Here is a 22,190-nt window from a genome sequence, read left to right on the forward strand (position 1 = left end):
GGTCTTCATAAAAATACCAGGAAATCTCTGCCATGCCAACACCTATTGCTGTATCTCAGCCGCAGCACTTACCGAATAATACCAAACTCATCAAAGTAGCCTCCCCGTCCCTCTGTGCCAAATGGCTCTTTGAAAGTCAGAATGACACAGGCCACATTGTCACGGTTCCAAATGGGGCCAAATATCCGGTTTCCAAATCTATAAAGGCAACCAAAAGTGATCTGAGTCAGAAGCTGCAAAGGAGAGGTCTCTCAGTCAATCAAACCGTAGGGCCTCTAATTTTAGACCGAGCCCTCCCCACCCGACAATGCTCTTGTGCACACCCTATAAAAATGACACCTTGGTGGTGGTATTAAGGTTACTGAAAGCTTCCACGCAGCAAGATTCAGGTTTTAAGGAGTTTGGTTCAGGGTAAACAAGTGAAGGTAAATCTGATCTGTGTAGCTGCTTATCTGGGCCCTGCATAGATCCACTTGGTGGCCTATCTCCAACACTCCCAGGTTTTTTATTTTACCTGAGCACCATCAGGTTCTGCACCATCTCCTTGCCCAGGTAGTGGTCAATGCGATAGATCTGGTCTTCTCTAAACAGTGCCGACATGTGATTGGACAGATCATTGGAGCTATCCAAGTCCTTGCCAAAGGGCTTTTCCACAATCAGCCGATTCCAGCCACTTGAGATTTGGGACAGAAAGAGGACAGAGTTTGTCTGTGAACCATATAAGCACAGGTGAATCAAGCCAAGGGAGGCTGCTTCAAAGTAATACCATCCAAATTCTGCTTCAAACATCATTGAAAAACTCTGAAGATGAAGCAGCCTTCTCCGAATATGTATATGATACTATCATGTTGGCATTTTCTGATTTCAATAGCCTTAAAGTGCTCTGAAGAGCACTCGGAATCTACTCATATCACAATAAGTCTTGCTCAGTCCTCCGACACTGCTTGTATTTTTGCAGCCTTAAACAGAAAAAAGCCACTCTTTTTTCCTCTACTATTTTACTCGTTTAGTATAGGAACAAGCATTTTCCCCCCCCAAAATAGCTAATATAAGGACACATTGACGGATTCCTCATTCTTCCTACTTAGGAAACTTAAAAAAAAAACAATAGCAAGAGTTTTGTCTAGTGGGGGACTGATGGCTGCAATCAAGTAGGAGATGATTTACAGCTGATTCCAAGGAAGGAAAACCATTTATTTTCTCATGGTGTGACTTGTCCCCTTTCTTCTTAAAGGGCACTTATGCTGGCAGTATTTTTTAACTATGCTTTGTGTTAGTCAGGGTTTGGTATCAGCTCCATTTCCTAGGCCTCCTGTCAAATACAGCCTCCTCTGACACTGAATGCATACAAGCTCGCTTTTCTTGAGACTCACTGCTTTCTGTTATCCCTCAGTAAGTCACCCAGGTCCCAAAACTTACACAGAGCTCAAGCAGGCCTTCTGGATGTGCGTAGTGACTTCCTTGTAGACACTGGGGGGGAGAGCCAGGTAGAAGAGACGGTTTGCTTTCTCTCCATTGTGAAGGGCATTCAGGTGGGCATTTAGCTTTTCAAAAGAGGCCTGGTCATCATATTTGCCTGAGATGTATGAATTGCGAGCAAAGAAATCATCCAGTTTTTTTTCTTCCTCGGGGCTGGCCTAAAACGAGATCAAGACTTGTTATCCTGCAAAAAAAATGAGTAATAATTCTTTTCTTCTTTTCTATAGATGTCTTTCTCCCCTACCACTGCCTATGGCAGCAGCTGTCTATCAGGGCTCGTCTGGCAGGGTGGATCTAGTTCTATACATTCTGACTTTTAGCAGCATTACAGCAAAGCCCAAGCACATACTTATCGTCCCAGGAAGGCCAGAGGTCTCTCACCTTGAGATATGGGTGGCTCTGTTTGCGGATATCAGCAACTGTGAGCTGGGATCGGGCATAACCCACCACATAGGTGTCATCAGGAAGCAGCCCGTCACGATATAACCACCTGTGCAGGAAATCAAGCTAGTCATTAAATCAAGCCAGGTACAAGAAGCATGAAGAATCTTCCTGAGCAGCAAAATGGACCTACCAGATAGTTGGATAGATCTTCTTCTTGGCTAGGTCACCCTGCAAATGGAAGAGAGAGGGGAAAGGCCATTGGTTGATTTTTGAAGAGATGAACACGTGCACAGAACTGATTTTATGCTCTTATGTCTCTGAAACTGGAAACCAAGTGGCTAGGAGCGAACACCTACTCTTGCCCTGGATTCAGTCCTCGGAGATCACAGAGGCAGGACAAACTGAGAAACATCTGAGTATTTCAATCACGGGATTCATAGCATCCTATGATACGCACACTGAGAATAACTATATGTCCATATCAACTCCTTTATCGATGATAATTAGTCAGCAATTAGTGTATTGAAATAGACTAGAGTATAAAACAGGAATCATTATTCTCCTTTCCACATTCTCTCCTTCTGCAAAGCTTTATTTGTTTTCCAAAGACTCCTTTGCAATCAGACTTTGGGGGACATTTGAGAGAAAGAAATGCTTGCACCCAAAACACTGGTTTAATTCCATGCTCTACTTTGTGCCTGCAAGACTGAAATGCTGCAGCATCCTGGAGCTGAAGAAGAGCCTGATTTTCATTGTACTTCACCTCCCTAACACAAGTCCTTTATTCCTGCGTTGCGCCTGGCACTACCACACTGCTCCAAAAGGCCCTGGCACTTGCCTTACTGATTCACTGGATGGCAAGCACAGTGGTTAGTGGCCATTGGTGCTGGCTGCAAAGATGCCAAGTCATGACATCTCAGCATGCTGCCACCCACGCTGTGGGCTCTTAGCCCAGTTCCATCACACCCTTGGCTGCCAGGCTGCTAAGCAGCAGAATGTACAAATTCTAGTGAATAAAGCCAGAGGCAGAATAAAGCCCTGCCAGGGCTCCATTGTGTCAGCACTAACTAGCACCTCCCCCAGCACCTGAGGCCAATTCAAAGGTGAATCAAAGGCAGGATCTCATCCCGACACTCAGGCTGTGGAAGAGGCAATAGTTCAGAACATGCAAAGGGACCTTACTACGTCTGTGCCAGTGCCCCAATTACTGTCAACAGAAAGTTGTCTGTCTGGTTTCTGGAAGTCCACCTTTTTCTGCAAAGCTATTGGATCACCCCTTTAATCTTCATCCCTCACCTAGAGTACAGCCTAAGCAAGGGCACCTGGATTTGGTTACATTCATTTAATGTCTGGCATGTATATCCTCTGTAATTTATATTAATTCTATTATTAAAAACTAAGCCTCTGGGTTGGGAAAGCGTATATATTTCTTTAGTATTATGAAATTCTTCATATTATGAAAAGCTACCAGTGGGATGTTACTGTATATTGCACAATTGCTTGGGGATTAGCAGAGTAGAAGAAATGGATGATTGCGCTTACAAGAAATGAAGCCACTCAAATATTTTGTGGCGAGTGTCTCTGGATTCCAGGCGGAAGAGGAACCAAGGTTTCTGTGTTAGTCTAGCATTTATATTATCACCCACTACTCTAATAATAAGATCTAGATCACAGAGGTTATTCTGGAGTGATCTGCTACCATGTATTCCTCATACAAAGTTTAAAAATGCAGAGCATAAAACTGACAGTACAATAATGGTTCTAGATGGTGGACATAGAATTAAAATCATATGGTTAAGTTAAAGTTCTGTTTAAAATATTAAACACACAAATTCTTGATGGTTTATTTATGACCCTTAAATACCATTCTTCTTACTATTTATCATAGGAAGATAGCGAGAATTAGTAATTCTTCCCAACAGGACAGAATATAGTGACTACAATAACACCAATTTTATTTGTGTTGTACCACTGGTAGTCCGTCACAATAGAAAACAGCAGACTAGTAGAAGTTTCAGGCAGAAATATAATTAAGGCTCAAATGATTAAATCGGGCATGTTAAAAAGAGTTTTGGATTACTAATCTAAAGCAACAATTCAAATGAAAAGAAATAATACAGAAATTGTAGTGTATATGGCCAGGCTTAACAACAAAAGCTAAGAGCTACCATTTTTCACAGAGGAGAAATAAGAAAAATAGTTTTTATGTAGGAATTCGCTTCAATAGCTAAACAAAGAACAGGTATTACAAGAAAAAGCAGGAAGAGGCAGCACAGGATATTTCACTGAATCTTTAATTCCCTTGCAGTAACCACATAGCTTTAAGATTGACAGGAACCCAATATCTCAAAAACAAAGCTGGCCTCAGATGGAGTCCAGCATTAAATTACATTTCCAGAAAATTTAGAAACTGCATAAGCTAAAGTGTTGGGTTTTTTTTAATTTAAACCATTTAGGGTTTTCTCTGTAATGACACTATTATTTTTGGGCACTTGGCCTAAATCACTCTGCTTCACTCTCTTCTGGTTTTTAAGAGTCTAGTGTAAAATTAGGGATGCTGTGGGCTTTGAAGTAGGTATGGGCAAGCATGTCCCAGCTGCTGGTGCTTCCTTAAAGCAGCCATGTTTTTCCCTGATTCATAGGTAGCTGTGCTAAGAAAACAGGCATTTGAGATAAGGAGAGGTTAATATACGGTGAGAAGTTGCTTTGGAGTAAGCAAGGATGTGTTGTCACTAGCTTCTTACCTCAAACATATATTTTTCTGGGATTACTGAGTCAGGTGAACACATGAAAGGATACAACTTGTATAATGAGATAGCAACAGGTGCAGGATGCAAGGCCAGGCACTTTTTTTTTTTACTTCAGATCTAAAGTGCTGTGTATTTTTTTTATTTACAATGCTCCATTTAAGAAAAGCCTTTAGATTTCCAAGTAGATTGAAATTTTGCCTCTGTAATTATTGTTAGAAGCAGCCTAAATATTAACTAAATATTAACTAATATCATTAGTTGCTTTAAACTATGAATGTAAATAAGTCAGTTTTGTCCTTTTAAATGTATGAAACTCTTATTTCAATACTATAATTTGTATGCTTACTACCAGAAGGATTGTATTTGTCCTGACAAATAACTGAAGGTGTAGAATAATCAAGATTAAATGAATTTCTTGGAATGCCTGAATTCTTGTGGACATGTTTATGAATTATTCCTCTAAAAAGTACTTTAATTACAAGAAATTCTCCCTGGATAATAATTCATAGACGCCATATCTACAAGAATTTAGGCATTCCAGGGTAATCTATGTTGACAAATCTGATTTTTTGTAACATTTGTTCCTGTCTGATCTGTTGACAGGCTTGCCATGGATATCCCTCTCTTCCACACACGCTTGCAGTCATAGGATGTATTGCCACAAGTCAAAATTCTCTACCTCATTTTATGTTGGATGTCCTATAAATATGCATATGGGAAATTCTTGTCCCATCATTTGTCCATGCAGCCTGTTCTTTGTGATCATCCCTTATATCCCTCATTCATTTAGCTTCCCTTTTGTCAGATTCATTTAACTTCCTTTTTGTCAGTTTCCTGACAAACTGCAGCCATGCTCTACTGCACTTGCCAAAGATGCCCTGGCCCTCGGAAGCTCCCAGCTTTTGCAATATTCAACCCACATTGGAAGCTCTTTATCTACTATAAACATTGATCTATCTATTATTCTGCTTTGATCTAGGCCAAAAAGATGTGAAACATCTGGGGCACAATGAGGTTTACAACTGGATGGAGTTCAAATACCCCCCCCCTCTCTCTCTCTCGTTATTTTTCACCAGTAGATGAGGTGATCTAACTTCTTTCCTAAATCTAGCCAGTCATCGCCCTTTAACATTGCTCCCTAAAAAGATATTATCTAGTGGAGTTCAGCAGATGGATACTAAAGCTAAACACTTTAAAAGGCTTAAGTGCCATTAATCTGCTTATGTGTTAACTAATGGGTAGGTGTCAATTTTAATCAGTAGTTTTGCAAATGAATTGCATATTTTACTTGGTGTTTATTTTCTTGCATTCCCACAACATGCACTGACATTAAAAAAAAATTGCCACATTTGGGGTTTTCTGTAGGGGAGAATGATTATTTATTTAGTGTATGGAATCTACAGAGGTCATGCAATCACTGATATACAGATCTAATAGAGAGAATGGTTAGGGTTAAGGATAAATGGGCTGCTTAGGAAACCATTAAAAGCCTTCCAAACCAGTTTTGGATTCCAAATATTGTCAATTATTTTGGAAGCAGCTCTTGATATCTATAAAATATGGAGTGTGGCCTATGTGTTGCCCCAACTGAAGTGGTAAACAGCAACATGGCAGTGGTGGTGGTTGTGACTTTTATCCCATATTTATTTTTGTATACCAGTAATTCAAAACAACTTATATAATGCTATTTTCCCCCAAACAACAGCACTGTCAGGTGGGTTAGCTAAGAGACTGACTCAAAGTAACCCACTGGGCTTTCGTGCCTAAGAGAACGTTAGAACTGAGCTTCCCACTTTTTTATTTTTTACAAATTTTATTAATTTTCAAAGAGTATACACAGACAAACAAAACATAAAACATAAGAACATAGAACATCTTTTCTAAAAACTGCTTAACAAAACAAATAAGACATCTTGTTTAAGTACAACATAGTTCTAAATTATCACGTTTCCACACACAATTTAATATGCATCTTATATATTCAACTTCATATCTTATTACTCTTTTCCAACTTCTCACTGTTTCTTCCTTTATTTCTGTTCAATTTTATTCATTAAACTTATACTTTCATGTATTTCATATTACTATATTTCATATTATTACTATTTCATATGCTCTTATCCAACATCATTAATCCTCAATAAACAAACATAAGCTAACAAAATACATAACATAAAAACATAAATCTTCTTTTTAGAAAGCGGCTTAACCCCGGGTTATAACTTTTTGTACAGACATAAATCAAATTCATGCTCAAGAACTGAGCCTCCCACTTTCTAGCTCACCGTGTTACTCACTGCACCAAATTAGTTCTTATCAAAAGTCTGAAGACTACAATGCCAGGAAGAACATAACCGAACAAGGTATTTTCAGTTACTGAGATTTCAACTCACAACAACTTCTAGGCTGTATTTATATCTCTCTTTACAATCTATTCGAGGGAATCCAAAGAGGGCTTAGCGCCTTTTATCCAAGAGAATTTGTGAGCTTTTAGTTCTTGAAGTCCCTCTCACAAATACCACTAAAGAGAAATAAACTCTGGAAATTGCTGACTTTCAGGTGATTCTATGTTCAGGGACTGAGCCTCTCAGACAGTGCTTTCACTCAAACATGGATGCTTAAACAGACATTAATCTCAGGCTGGTCTTAACATCTGATAAGAGTTGACATAAAATCAGTTTATGTGATGTGACAGAATGTGGGAATGACCTCAGATGGCCGAGGAAAGACATGCTGTCTAGGGAACCATCAGATAAAAGGTGGAAGCAAAGAAAGAAATCCAGGAAAGTTCCTCCCTAAGTTAACAGGTTGCAAAAGAGAAAGCAGGAGATTTGTTCTTTCAGATTGCAAGATTCTATTAATGTAGCTTTACAATAAATAGAATTTAACTCATTTGTTTGTTTATTGTTTGTGTACCTGGCAAGGCTGACATGTGCATAGTGGCTCTTCAGGCTATACTAAATATTTTTTAAAAGCTACTTTGCAATACAGCAATGAATCCTCTTCTTTTGAATGGTTAAAGCAGCTGCAAAACGGCTGTGTATGCAATTTGCACATGAAAACAGCCAAGAAGCAGATGAATAACACATCCGCTTTCACCACTTGAAAAGTAGTGCTCCCACGCCTGGTGAAGTGTGGCCTTCAAACTTCATAGCTACTTGGTACAGCTCCATTGGTACAATTCACAATTGGTAAATACAGATATCCAGGAACAAATGGTAGTAAGGTCTATTCTTCAGCTACACCCTATTGCACCAAATCAGAAAGAGAAGTGCACTAGAAAGAAACAGATGAAGCTGCCCAGAAGACAAACTTCCTTCTTTGACTTAAGGAAAGCGGCACACTTTAATTTCCTCATTACTCAGCATGGACTAGAGTTTCTCCTTCTGCTTAGTTCACTACTCAGTGGTCTTGCCTCTCACCCATCCAATCTGCTGCAATCTTGCAATTCTGAAGCCTCCCCATTACAAGATTTAAAAACTTGCATTGAAGGGGGAAGTTGTTTTTTTTGTCACCCCTCCCCCTGCTTTTATTTTTTTTTCCTCTTTTGCCCTTTTTTTTTGCACTTCGTACTTTTTTCTTTCTTAATATTTTATTTAGTTTGCATACCATTTTTTAATCTTTGTATTTTTAAACTTAAATAAATATTATTTAAAAAGCAGGATTAAAAAAAACCACATAGCCACCACACCCATACCATTCTAAAGAAAGCGCAGGACCATTTTAGACATATTGTGCAGGTTACCAAACCATAAGGTTCAGATGCAATTCAAATTACATGAAACATAGGCGGTATTTGGATAGGGAAGAATTTCAGGAAAAGCCACTGTTGTGGAATGCTGTGTAACACTTAGAAGAACCATGTTGATTGCCATGATTCTGGGGTGTCTACTTATAAGAAAGGAGAACCCTGATCAATCGAAAAGCAAAGATTTTTACAGAAGTTGAGAGCTAGAAGGCGGTGGGAAGATCCTTGTCAGTGTACCTGGGGTTATTCTATTGTTAGGCAAAATGGGCCTCTCAGGAGGCAGCCACTGAGGAAGTCCATTGTTAAAGGTGATGGCCTGTTGAGGTCATCAGCTGATGGAGAATGAAAGATTGCAATTCTTTTGTAAGGGATATTTTTGAGCTGCACTGGTGAGGCTTCTATTCTTTGGTTTGATAGGATTTCAGGGGCTTTGTCTGGGGCAGAAAGGGTCAATTTGAATCTGATGGGATTAGGCAAAGAATGGAGTTTGTGTTTGAGGCCGGTCATATCTAAAAGACGGGGGTTGTATGTTGCATTATACAGAGGTCCAGTTGAGTAACTAAAGTGTCCAGAGACAGAACAAAGCCCAGTGACATTCACCTTCAACAGGGATGCAACTGTATACACAAGGCACAAATGCACAAAGTTATCTTCAAGATGCCATTGTATTTACTTAAGAGGTCCATCCTTCATTCTTTTGTATTATTCTACTTCACCTCCTGATTGCCTTCTCCATTAAAGTAGCATGATTTTTAACTGTAGCCCCAAATCTGGAACTTGTTATGTTTGTGGAATTACAGCTGCAATTGCGACAACATGGCTGGACAAGATGGGAATTGTAGTGCAATAGAGAGCCAGTTTGGGGGTTGTAACATAATACTTAAATTCTGAGCATGTACAACGTATTTTTCTTTTGCATGAGCAACTGCATCTTATCTTTACAAAATTGAAGAGGCCCTCCAAGGTTTATGGCAGGATTATTGGTGTGTTTCTCTCCCCTCCTCATTGGTTTACATTAAATGTGCCCTACATCATCCTTAACAGTTTAAATTTTCATGTATTCTCTAGCAATATCCTGGTAGCATCTTTAAATTCTAATTACTACTCTTATTTTATTGTCCTTAAAAACGTTCATTCTTAGTTTCTCGCTGAAAATAATATAGTCTTGGCTAACAAATAAATAATAAATAAAATGTCAACTACAAAATATGAAAACTATATGAAAAAACTCACAGTACATTCTTAAGAATTTCACTTCATGAGAATAATAGTTATTGTTCCTGAATAGTATTACACAGCCAGGCAAGCTAAGACACTTAGAATATGGATTTTGAATGAAAAGGAAAAAATGATTAAAAATAATTAAAACAATCTAATACAGTAGAAATGAGCCGTAATTGCAGATATCCAAACTATAATATAATACCACTTAGTGTTTGAGGGGGAAAAGGGTGAGGAAGATTTTTGGGGGGGAGGGAAGGGGGGGGGCTCTTAAAACACTTTTTTCTGGATTTCTTTCTTTCGTCTAGTATAAATTTTATTTTTTGTAAGGTGTTTATTCTGTTCTCTTTTCTTTTTTTGTTTTTTGTGTTGCTTTCCAAAAAAATAACGAAACAAAAAAAAAAAGATTGTCCACTGCTGGAACATGTCTGTGCACTATAAGTACAGAACATTTTGTATTTATAATTAAAAGACTGAGAAGCACATTCATGTTTATAGGACGTATGGGCTGATCTTTACAGCATCTCATCAAACCCAAAGCATGTATGGGTTAATTACCTGGCCCTTAAACATACTCAACATTTCCCCACCCTTCCAACAAGGGCTGCTGACCACACACTTCATATGTGCTGTGTTGTACAACCATACTGTCTTTACAAATAACCTTATAAAGGGCAGAAAGGCAAGGTGCTTATATAATAATAAGCAGTTTGGCTGTTTTACCTATGACTAATTTGAGGCCAGTTTAAGTCAGCAAGCACAATGTCTGCTTCAACCCCACCCCACCACTTCAATTTCTGAAAGGGACGATGCTAGATCCGAGGCCAGAAGTATACAAGCAGGCCAAAGAAGGATCAATACATCAGAGGAGTGCAATTTTGGAAATACAGGAAGGACAATTTAATTAAAAGGAACTGTTCTTTCCAATGCAGTCCTTTTGAAGCAGGGGACAGAATTACATATACTACCAGTTACAAGACAGTCATCAAAGCAGAATCTCTGTGACAAATCCTCAATTTCCCCCTATAAAATGGAGATAATTACTTCTATTTCTGGCACCCACACGGCAGAATTGAGTTAGCAGAAAAATGCCTCTGTTGCTAAACTATAGCATACTTAATAAACTTAAACTTCTTGGATTTATAATACAACAGACATGCTCCATGAAATCCTGCTTAACCCAAAGGAAAGAAACTCACCGATGCTCCGAAGATGATGAAGATGTGGGTATCCGATTTGAGGAAGTCATTCCCCTGGCAGAGCTCTTCACGGAGCATCTCACAGATGTCAGCTGCAGACAGCCTGGTGAGTGGCAAGCGACGACTCATGTTGGCAGTATTGTTTCCTGAGAAGAAAAGGGATGGTCAGGTAAAACTCCTCCTACCTTCATGCCCTCCCAATCCAAAAAGTGTTATCCAGGTGAGCAACCCTCTCCATTCCTCCATGCCAGGCCAGCTATGCTAGGCTGATATCCAAGCCACAAGTCTCAACTTGCAGTAGGAAGTTCAGTCTCCATAATTCTGGCAGGATGCATTGTGCAAGTGTTGCCAACAGGTTCCCATGTACATACCTTGGCCTGAAGTCCTGCTGCTTGGCAGGCTGATCCAAGAAAATTAAAAACAAAACGCTAATTGTATAAATTGAGTGACTACTCTCCTTTTTTTAAACAGTACTAAAAAGTTACATAACTTAAAAAAAAAAAAAACAGGCAGTGAAATGCAAGAAAAAGGAGGAAGTAACCGAATTTCCCGGTAAGACAGAAAGCACAACAGCAGCACCATGAAATGCACGGAACGATCAGCTTGCTGGAGCTGAGACTCTGGCCAACCTTTTCAAGCAAATTAGTAAAGAGATCCTAGGGAACCTCATAGGTGTCCCATTGTCTTCCGCCACAAGCGAGGAACAGAGGATTACTTTCAGGTCTGTCCGCGATCTGGTTCCTTCTCTTCCTTTATCCCCTCCCTCTTCATCCCGATCCTGCCCGAAGCCGAGCATCCTTGCTCTTCCTCGCCGCCAGGGCTTCGCTTTGTCCACTGCGCGCAAATTCGGTGGAGTGCGTGCAGGGGCGCGGCGGTTCTTTACTCAGCCACCAAAGGGGGTCCAGTAGTTTCTCACGCTGGAAACTTTTGCTACCCACCCCCCCTCTCCCCTCGACCGCCTCTCCTCTTCTTGTTCCGCTTACTATAGGTAGGGGAGAAAACCGGCGGCGGGGACCGAAGACAGGGAAGTGGGAATAAACCCGCGCTTTTCCTTTTTTTTTTTTCCTCCCCTACAGGGCAGCTCGCTTGCAAACCCCTTGGAAGCTCAGTTCACCTCCCCGTTCCCCCCACCCCTTTCATCCGGGTTTCTCTTCCGGCCGGCCGCCCACCCCTGCAGCCCCAAATACCTGCTCCCAGTCTCGGCTGAAGCTGCTTTACTTCTCCCGCTGGCGGAGCTCCCCATCCCCCGCCCCTTTCGCTCCTCCGGCGCTGACAAGGAGGCCTCGCCCGCCTCTTGAGGCAAGTCCAACCCCTCCCAGCCGGAGCTGCCGGCTCGGAAGCGCCGGAGCCAATCGAGGGAGCCGCCGAATGCTCAGCTCCGTGAGCTTCTTCCGCACGGTGGGCCGGGCTCTTTGCAACGGAGCCTGTTTCGCGGGATGGGGCGGGCGAGGGGACTTAGGTCTTAGGTAATGAAAGCCCCCCCCCCCCGCGCTCCCCCCAGCCCCTCCCTCCGGAGACTTGATCCCTTTTGAGGGAGGCGTCGATACAGCAGCCTCGAGAGATTTCCTGAGGAGATGGAATTCCGTTCCCGGAACTCCCCGGGCAATATTCCAAAGACCACGATGCTGGCTGGGGATTCTGGGAGGAAGTCCAGCACATGGGAGAGGCAGAGGCTCGGGCCGCCTGCTACGCTACCGTCTCTCGCGATTGTGGACTCGCCTTCTTCACCTCGTTACATTTGAGAAAGTGGACCTAGAGGAGACGCATAAAAAGCATCCGCTTGTGCAATGAGATCATATGTACTTGACCGTAAAGGAGGTTAGGAACTCCAATCCAAAATAGATTTCTTCGTTCAGCGCTCCAAAGGCTTGGGGTTGTTGCAATAAATCACTGAGCTATATTTTTAGAAGAAAGTCTCTGCTACGGAGAAAGTGGACTTCTGAAAAGCTAGTATGTGCCTCCCTTTGGTGTCTATGGAGATTCTCAGCCATCCAAGTCATGGCTGTCCCAAAGGTGCTTGTTCAAAAGGCAGCTGTTCTTTCTTTTTCCTTGAAGATGTTTGGTGTCTCATCCAAGAAGCTACTGACGTCTTCAGTCAGAATTGAAGAAGCTTCTTGGATGACAAGCCAAACATCTTCAAGGAAAAAGAAAGAAAAAACATCTTTATCTCCCTTTAGGGAGGATTAAGCTGGTTTGTGCTCTCCCCCTAGGAAGGACCTAGAGTGGGCTGCTTGCTCTCCCATTGTAAATTCCCTCCATGAAAGCATTTAACAGAAATTTTAGAGGTTCATTTTTGTAGGAAACTAGTGTGAGCTACAGTTGCTCAGTAGAAATAATCCTTGATTTACAACCATTAACAGAGTTGGAAGGAACCTTGTGGGTCACCTAGTCCAAACCCCCCTCCCCACCCGCTCAAGCAGGAGACCCTACACCATTTCTGACAAATGGCAGTCCAATCTCTTCTTGAAAGCTTCCAGTGATGCAACTCCCACAACTTCTGAAGGCAAGCTGTTCCATTGGTTGATTGCTCTCACTGTCAGAAAATTTCTCCTTATTTCCAGGTTCTCTCCTTGATCAGTTCCCATCCATTATTCCTTGTCTGGCTTTCAGGTGTTTTGGAAATTAGCTTGACCTCCTCTCTTGGTAGCCCCTCAAATATTGGAACACTACTACCCTGTCTCTCCTGGTCCTTCTCTGCACTAGATTAGCCATGCCCAGTTCCTGTAACCATCCGTTGTATGTTTTAGCCTCCAGTCCCCTAATCATTTGGTTGCCCTCTGCACTCTTTCTAGAGTCTCAACATCTTTTTTATAGTTTATTTTTTATTTATATTTATTATTTATTTATATTGTGACCAAAACTGGATGCAATATTCTAGGTGTGGTCTTACCTAAGGCTTATAGAATAGTATTAGTACCTCACTTGATCTTGATTGTATCCCTCTGTTAATGCAATTTAGGATTGCATTGGCTTTTTTGGCTGCTGCTTTACACTGTTGGCTCATGTTTCATTGGTTGTCTATTAGATGCCAAGATTCATCTCAAAGTTCCACTTCTGTTAAGCCTGGTTTCATCCAGTCCATATGTGTACTTTCGGTTTTTCTTACCTAAATGTAAGACTTCACTTTTCTCTACATTAAATTTCATTTTGTTAGATAGGGCCCAGTGTTCAAATCTATCAAGATCCATCTGGATCTTGAGCCTATTATCTAGGGTGTTGGCTATTCCTGCCAGCTTAGTAAGTTCCACTTCTATTCCCTCATCTAAGTTGTTTATGAAGATATTGAAGAGTACTGGGCCTAAGATGGAATGTTGTGATACTCCACTGCTTACTTCAGTCCATTTAAATGTAGTACCATTAAGGTCTACTCGTTGAGTTTGGTTTGTCAGCCAATTACAAATCCATCTGATGCTCTCTATCCCACTTTTTTCTAGCTTACCAAGAAGTAGGTTGTGGTCTACTTTGTCGAATGCCTTGCTGAAGTCTAAGTATATTATGTCATTCATTTAGCAAATGTTCGAAGTTATAGTGGCAGTGCTCCTCACATTTGAAGAAAGTGACAACTGCTCCTCACATTTGTGATTGTTACAGCTTCCCCATCATCACCTGATCAAAAATTGGGTGCTTCGCAATGGCCATGCATTTACAACAGTCAGACCAGGTGATTGCAATTTGCGATCTTCACAATTGATTTCCAGTGAGCATAGCCAATGGGAGAAGCTGGATTTGCTTAACAGCTACAGTTGTATAAACTTAGCCATCTTTTATGTTATAAACTTGTATTTTCGTATATCTGCTGATGATTAAATATCAAGCTACTTTCACATCTGCCTAATACAGTGTTTGCCCAGTACTTATTCTAGCTTGTGAATCCAGATAGCATGGTTTAGAATCATGTCTTGTGATCCAGCACAGGGTTCCCCAAAGTGGTCAGATGAGATTATCGGTTATGATTATTACTCATTGTACTATAAGTTAAAGTAGTAGTTATTACATTATTTCCTTAAAATAAATGTTTGGAGACCAATAAGCAATTTGAAACTTCATGAAGGGATTGCTGAGATGAAGAGTTTGAGGGCCCCTAAACATAAACCCAGTCATTGTATCTTAAATAAGGTAATTTGGTTAAAAATATCCCATTTTATTTTATTTATTTATATCCCCCTTTTATTATTTTAATGGATAACTCAGGCAGCGAACATAACCAAGCTCTTTCCTCCTCCTCTTTTCCCAACAACAACAACCCTGTGAGGTTGGTTGGGCTGAAAGAGAGTGACTGACCCAAAGTCATCCAACCAGCTTTCATGCCTCAGACAAAACTAGAATTCATGGTCTCCTGTTTCTAGCCTGGTGCCTTAGACACTAAATCAACAGGCTTCCCATAGTACTGTATAATCCATGAAACGGATTATAATTCCCGTTTCAAAACATCTTGCCACTGCATTCTGAAATTCTTCTAATGATAACAGAGGTATGTGCAGTTATTTCATGGAGTACAGTCTTGTTCTTCCTTTTATTCAGAGCAATAGAACAGAAAATGTTTATTCAGTTCAATTTATTTTAACTTTAGTAAGATTACAAAAGGAAATGAATAGTCCCTAAATTATGTGCCCAAAAGGAAGATTAATGCTAGATGCCCAGACAGTTAGGATTGAATTTATTTTGTATATTATTCATTCTTAATTATTTTCTTCTCTCTCAGGAATGAACCTCATTTTTAAGTGGACATCATTATTGTCTTGTAGTATTTCTGCAAAATTGAGTAAAATAGTAATTAGTAAAATAGTTTTTTTGCCTTTTTTAGTGCTATATAGCTCAAGCTGTATAGAAAAGTAGGTGAATAACTGGCAAAGATGTTTTGGGGTGTGAATGTATTTCTCCTGGAAAAGAAAGAGCAAATTCTATAAGGAAAGTTCAGATTTTAAAAGGAACCATATTGCAAACTCTGAGAAATCTTGTAAAGCAACCTTCCTCATATCTACAGTAAGTAGAACAGGAAACTTCTGAAGGTCTTTTCTCAATTTCTCTTTCAGTGTAATCTTGTTGCACAACCTTCACTTCTATTTCTGGAATGTAGTTTGTTTAAATTTTGGGTGCCTACGGGAAGAAGTGTTTGACTGCATCTAATTTCAAGGGTTTTGCAAAGGACCATGTCCTTTGGAACTATATCCTATAGATCTGTTGATTTCAGGCTCTATTATTCCAATATACTGCAAGGTGGCAATTAAACAAGGTCATCTATTGGAGCCCCAGAACAGTGCCATGTCTGTAGGAGCACCTACCATCTGTTATAAGGTTCCCCTATTCCCGAAATCCAGAGGTGGCCCCACCTCTGCTCTTCCAGGCTTTTTACCCAAGACAAGGGAGAGTGAGACCCCTCACTTCATCATGCTTGCCATCTTTTTTTTTTCTTTTTCGACTTTATTGTCATGGCCTCTGAAAAAAATCAGCTAGGACCTAAATTTGAATCTATGACCATAGTCCTGCCCCTAAAATTCCACAGTTTTGGGTGCTTGACAACTATCTTGCAATAATGGTTGGAAACTGAACAAGGAGAGATTCAACCTGGAAATAAGGAGAAACTTTCTGACAGTGAGAACAGTCATCCAATGGAACAGTTTGCCCTCAGAAGATGTGGGATAGATAGATAGATAAATTTATTGTCATTGTACTCAGAAACCTGAGAACAACGAAATAAGGTGCTCTTTCACAACATACAACTGAACAACACCAAAAGACATATACAAATAACAATGTAAAACAAATTAAAACAAATAACAGTTAAAAACTGTACAACCAGGATATATATATGTTAAGACCACCAGATTCATAACTCTGCATTTAACCTGATCACAGCACTTGGGTAAAAGCTATGTTTAAATCTACTTGTCCTGGCTTTCAGCACTCTATATCGTCTTCCTGATGGTAGGATCTCAAACGAGTGGCCTGGATGTGAAGATCTTTTGTATCTTCCTTCTACATCCCATGTTATACAAATCCTCCAATGAGGGAAGAGAACATCCGCTGATCTTTTGTGCCCTTTTTATCACTCTTTGGAGTGCCCTTTTCTCTGCCTCTGTACAACTCCTAAACCACACACAGAGGCAATAAGATAAAATGCTCTCTATAAGAGCTTTGATAAAAGGCAACCAACAGGCTCTCTGGCAATTGTTGTGATCTTAAAAGTCTTTAAAAAATACAGTCGTTGATGAGCCTTTTTTTTCTAGGGCTAAAGTATTTGCCCCCCATGTTAGATCTTGTTTCAGGATGATACCTAAAAACTTACATTCTGCCACCTGTTCTACCAAAACACCATCGATGTACAACGGCTGGATATCCGAACTGCTCTTCCTGTAATCCACTATGAATTCCTTCGTCTTATTTATATTAAAAATAAGATCGTTTACTTTGCACCAGAGGGACAGCTGATGAACTTCATCCCTGTACGCAGACTCATCATTATCAGAAATGAGCCCCACCAACATATCATCTGCAAACTTAACGATCTTATTACTCAGATGAATAGAGGTGCAATCAGACGTATAAATAGTGAATAAAAGTGGACTCAATACACAGCCCTGAGGAGTGCCAGTATTGAGGATCTTCACAGAAGAGATATGTTCATTCATCCTAACCCTTTGTGAACGATGTGATAAAAAATTCAGAATCCACCAACATATAGAGTCCGGTAGCTTCAGATCTTTAAGCTTAGACATCAATCTGTGGGGTAATATTGTGTTGAAAGCAGAACTAAAATCAACAAATAATATTCTGACATACGTTCCTTTTTTCTCCAAATGAGATAGGGCAGTATGAAGAACAGTATTGACAGCATCCTCAGTAGATCTGTTTGTTCTATAAGCAAACTGATAATTGTCAAAGGTAACAGGAAGGCAAGAAATAATATATTTCCGAACTAACTGCTCGAAGCACTTCATTATCACAGAAGTCAATGCCACCAGCCTGTAGTCATTTAAAGCATTTGCAGGTGACTTCTTGGGTACTGGAACAATAATAGAAGCCTTCAGACAAGTTGGAACAATAGACTGTAGCAAAGAACGATTGAAAACCCCGGCTAACTGATCCGCACGTTCTTTTACTACACAACCGGGAATGTTATCAGGTCCTGCAGCTTTTCTAGAGTTTACCGCTTTCATTATACACCTAACATCATGCTCCTTCACAACAAGAGGAGCACAATGCTCAGTCAACAATGGTAGTGGTAATGGTAACTCCACTTCCAGTTGATTCATCTCAAACCGGGCATAAAAGGTGTTTAGTTCCTCTACCAACTCATGTTTTCCACCCATACTAGCCTTTTGTGCTTTAAAATGGGTTAGCTGCTGAATCCCCTGCCAAGCTTGTCTCGGGTTATTATTAGATAACCAGTCTTCTATCTTTCCCTTGTATGCAGCCTTGGTTTGTTTAATACCACGCTTCAAATTTGCTCTAGCCACACTATACAGTGAGGCATCTCCAGACTTAAGTGCCTTATTTCTCTTGTACAAAAGGGACCTAACAGTGCCAGTCATCCATGGTTTTTTGTTTGGGTAGGATCGAATACACTTGTTCATCCTAACAGTATCAATGCAATGGGCCATATATCCCAAAACTGCAGCTGTATAATGCTCTAAATCTTGATGTTCAAAGATGTCCCAGTTGGTTCGTTCAAAACAATCTTGAAGCTGCGTAATCGCCCCCTCAGGCCAACATTTCACTGTCTTTACTACCCCCCCCCCTTCTTCCTCTTAGAAATATACTCAGGAGCCAAAACCAGAGATAAATGGTCAGACATACCTAGATGTGGTAGCTGCAGAATCCTATACCCCTGTGCAATATTTGTGTAAACTTTATCTAAAGTATTCAACCCCCTGGTCGCACATCTCACATGTTGATGAAATTTAGAAAGAACAACTCGCAAGTCAACATGATTGAAATCTCCTGCTATGATATATACAGCATCTGGATACTTAGTTTGCAAATTACTAACTTCATCACCCAAGTAATTCAAAGCTAGATCAGCTTTTGCATCTGGTGGAATATAAACAACCAATATGATGACAGCGTTAAATTCACGTGGCAAATAAAAAGGTCTAATCTTTACAGTCATATATTCTACTTCAGCAGAGCAGTGGCTTGGAGCGCCACCACTTGAGACTTTCAAGAAGAGATTGGACTGCCATTTGTCAGAAATGGTGTAGGGTCTCCCGCTTGGGTAGGGGGTTGGACTAGATGACCTACAAGGTCCCTTCCAACTCTGATTATCTGTTATCTGTTATTTATAACTGGTTGCAGTATTTTGCAGTTGTGTGATCACAATTTGCATTTGCACTGTTATGACGGTGTGACTTGACTTGTGACCATTGTAAACATTATTGCAAAATTGGGTCCAGTCAGATGATGACTTGCAACCACAATGACTTAAAATGGAAATTCTAGTCTTAATTGTAGTCATACTCTACAACATGAGAGACAAGATAGAGCCTTTTTGGTCCTTCCAGTACAATTGTGCGAGGGGCAACAGTGACGTGCAGAATTCTCCCAGTTATTACTTTTAAAAATCACCTCTATAGAAATAGGACAGAAAAACCAAAAGCAACCCCTCATACCTCCCACTCCCTTAACTGTGTATTTCAAGAAGACACTGTAGTCAGTAATATAAAAAGCTACCAACGGATCCAGAAGGTTACACTTATCTACCTCCCAGTGAAGAGTCTCCTTTAGGATGACAAAGGAATCTTCATGCTAACTTCCAGTTTACACATAGTCTGAAAAGGATCAAGATAATTTGTTTAAGCTAAAAGCTACCAGAACTGGAATGCTACTATCTTTTCTATTAGCTTAGGTAACTGTGAACACTAGCCCATAGTTGTTGAAAGATGGATTTCTTCATCATAGACTTCACCAATGACCCCTAGAAGCTAGTAGGAAATTCCACCTGCAAGAAAGAATAATAAATTGAATGATCATTGGTCTAGGCCTTTAATACTTCAGAATCCCATGGCAACCTTTGATATAGTAGATAGGACATATTATTGGAAGTCTTTAATGGGCTTTCTAAGCCAAGCTGGGGAAGGATCCTACATTCAAATAGTGACCTAACCATACATTTATATCCCACTTTATGATTATTTTTTATAAATAATTCAAGGTGGCAAACATACCTAATACCCCTTCCTCTTCTTTTCTCCATAACAACCCTATGAGGTGGTTTGGGTTGAGAGTAGGTGACTGGCCCAAAATCACCCAACTGACTTTCATGCCTAAGGTGGGACTAGAACTCACCTGGTTTCTAGACTGGTTCCTGAACCAGACTAAACTGGTACTTGTAAACATATATCTTGAATATAAACATATCCAAGAATCTCACCTACTTTATCAAATGGCAAGCTATGGAATTGGCTCAGGCTATTTCTGTTAAGGTTGTGATTGTTCAAAATGACAACAAACACAGCACAAACGCAGGTTATCTGGTCCATGAAGCTATGGACCTGGCTTATTCATAACAAAGTACGGAAGGAACTTGGATACTGACTGCAGCCTCTAAAAACTAAATCATCTGCCCAAGAACTTGAAAAAAACCCTTGAATTTCTCCACAGATGGGATCAAGGATGTGACTTGGAGCTTCTTCTGATTGTACCACACAAGATTTTAGGATAATGTCTCAATTGTTTATCACATTTGCCTCTGAAATTGGTCTCTAAAGCTTCTTGCTCTTATGTGTCATCATTCACTGCTCCTTACATAGCTTGATAGGCTCTATTACTAACCCAGGAGACTTTAGTATTCTGCTCTTCAATCAGGTCACTGATAAAATAGCCAGTCACGTTTGAGAAACCATTTTTTAGAACATGTTGGACTCCAACATGATTCACCAGCCTTTAGAGGTGATAAATTTAATCTCGTCCCCACCTCTGCAGATGGGAACATGTTGCAACAACACAATTCTTCCTAGATGACAGGTAGCTTCAAGAAAAACACTAGATCAAGGCAATGGGTTGCCTTGTGAATAAGTTCTATAAAGTCCGTAAAGGTATTAAAATTTTTATTTAATCATTTAATTAAATGTATATGTCACCCATCTCACCAAAGGCAACTCTAGGTAGTTTGCAGTCATTCAATAAAAATGCCATAACATTAAAATATAAACAGAGGTGTTAAATTTAATTTTTGGTAAAAATAAATAGACCAAGATGGAGAGGAAGGGAGCAAAATGTGCAAAGGGAGAATGTGGGATGTTATCATTAGCCACTTCCAGAATGCCACATCTCCACTGAACCATCAAACTGGTTGGGAGAACCATGTCTTCAAGCTCTGTTGGAAAAAATGGGTGCAGGGTGGCATGATGTTCCAGAGGGAGGAAGCCAGTGCAGAAAAGGCCTTTCTGTTGGACTCAGCCACTTGAAATTTCCTTGACCGACAGATCCATAGCATGCCTCTTCTGCCAGCACAGGTAGGCAGGCTAGTCCCATTGGAATGAGATGGTTCTTCAAATAGCCTGGACCTATACCAAGAAGGGCTTTAAAGGCAATAACCAGCATCTTGAACTGGACCCAGAATCAAACTGACAAACCAGAGCAGCTTGATGAATAGTGATGTAACATGGGCCATCCTAGAGGGCCTAAGCACTGCCCATGCAGTTGGGTTCTGCACCAGCTGAAGCTTCCTGATACTCTTCAAGAGTGGCCCCATGTTGAGAGTATTGCAATAGTCAAAACTGGCACACAATATGAAGTTGAGCAGACTCTTCTAGCCATGATTGCCACCTTGTTGAGCAGCAGTTGTGAGTCCAGAAGAACCCCCCAAAGAGCTCACTGGATCTGTCTGGAGTAGTATCACTGCATCCAGAATCAGATGTTAGGCAGGCCTCAACAGACCTTGTCTCTGCTTGTTCCTGACATGATCCCATAGGACTCCCCAGGTTCTGTTTTCGTGAATGCCTGGTATTCAGCAGCAGAAGTGTCTATACCTGTAAGTAACTATACTTGGCTCCCCAAGTCCTTTGTAGGTGGAGATAAAAAACCATTGTAAGTGAAGTGACCCTACCTGGTTTAACATCTTTGCTTCTTCACTTTTTCTGTTCTTTTGTTACACATTACTTGCATAGAGGCACCAGCAGCACTGAAAAAGAAATTCATATTCAAGCACAAATTAGGAAAGAAAAAATAAACCCAGTGGAACCAAACTAGCAAAACTAAGAAACAAAAATAAGAAACCAGAAGTGGAAATCCCAGATTTTATACAGTAGGGCAGTCATTAAAAGCTTAATCTTGGACATGGATTTCTATTTCTCCCCCATCTAGACATAGACAGGTTACACACGTAACTCTTTGAGATTTCTCTGTGGTTCCAATTGCACTTTTCCTCTCCTCACCCAGAGGAGGGATAAGAAAGCAACCCCACCAACA

The 22,190-nt window shown here is 40.4% G+C and overlaps 1 protein-coding gene across 3 annotated transcripts in view; it reads right to left on the reverse strand.

Annotated features, from left to right (window-relative positions):
- The window catches only part of G6PD (glucose-6-phosphate dehydrogenase), a 19,046-nt gene extending 6,519 nt beyond the window's left edge, over window positions 1–12,527 (reverse strand). Inside the window, exons 1-8 of one of the 3 annotated variants that reach the window (XM_087925826.1) lie at window positions 11,969–12,107; window positions 11,153–11,181; window positions 10,782–10,927; window positions 2,054–2,091; window positions 1,861–1,969; window positions 1,420–1,637; window positions 515–673; window positions 73–198 (exon numbers count right to left, since the gene is read on the reverse strand). In XM_087925826.1, coding sequence (XP_087781952.1) covers window positions 73–198; window positions 515–673; window positions 1,420–1,637; window positions 1,861–1,969; window positions 2,054–2,091; window positions 10,782–10,927; window positions 11,153–11,181; window positions 11,969–12,024 — 881 coding nt within the window. In that variant the 5' untranslated portion in view covers window positions 12,025–12,107. Of the gene's footprint in view, window positions 1–72; window positions 199–514; window positions 674–1,419; window positions 1,638–1,860; window positions 1,970–2,053; window positions 2,092–10,781; window positions 10,928–11,152; window positions 11,182–11,410; window positions 11,529–11,968 lie in introns of those variants that run through there. The other 2 variants (XM_026711623.2, XM_087925827.1) reach the window with 2 other exon arrangements.
- Window positions 12,528–22,190: the final 9,663 nt, after the last annotated feature.

The sequence above is a fragment of the Pseudonaja textilis genome, chromosome 2, assembly GCF_049901715.1.
Source record: "Pseudonaja textilis isolate UNSWEBS1 chromosome 2, rPseTex1.2, whole genome shotgun sequence".
NCBI lineage: Eukaryota > Metazoa > Chordata > Lepidosauria > Squamata > Elapidae > Pseudonaja > Pseudonaja textilis.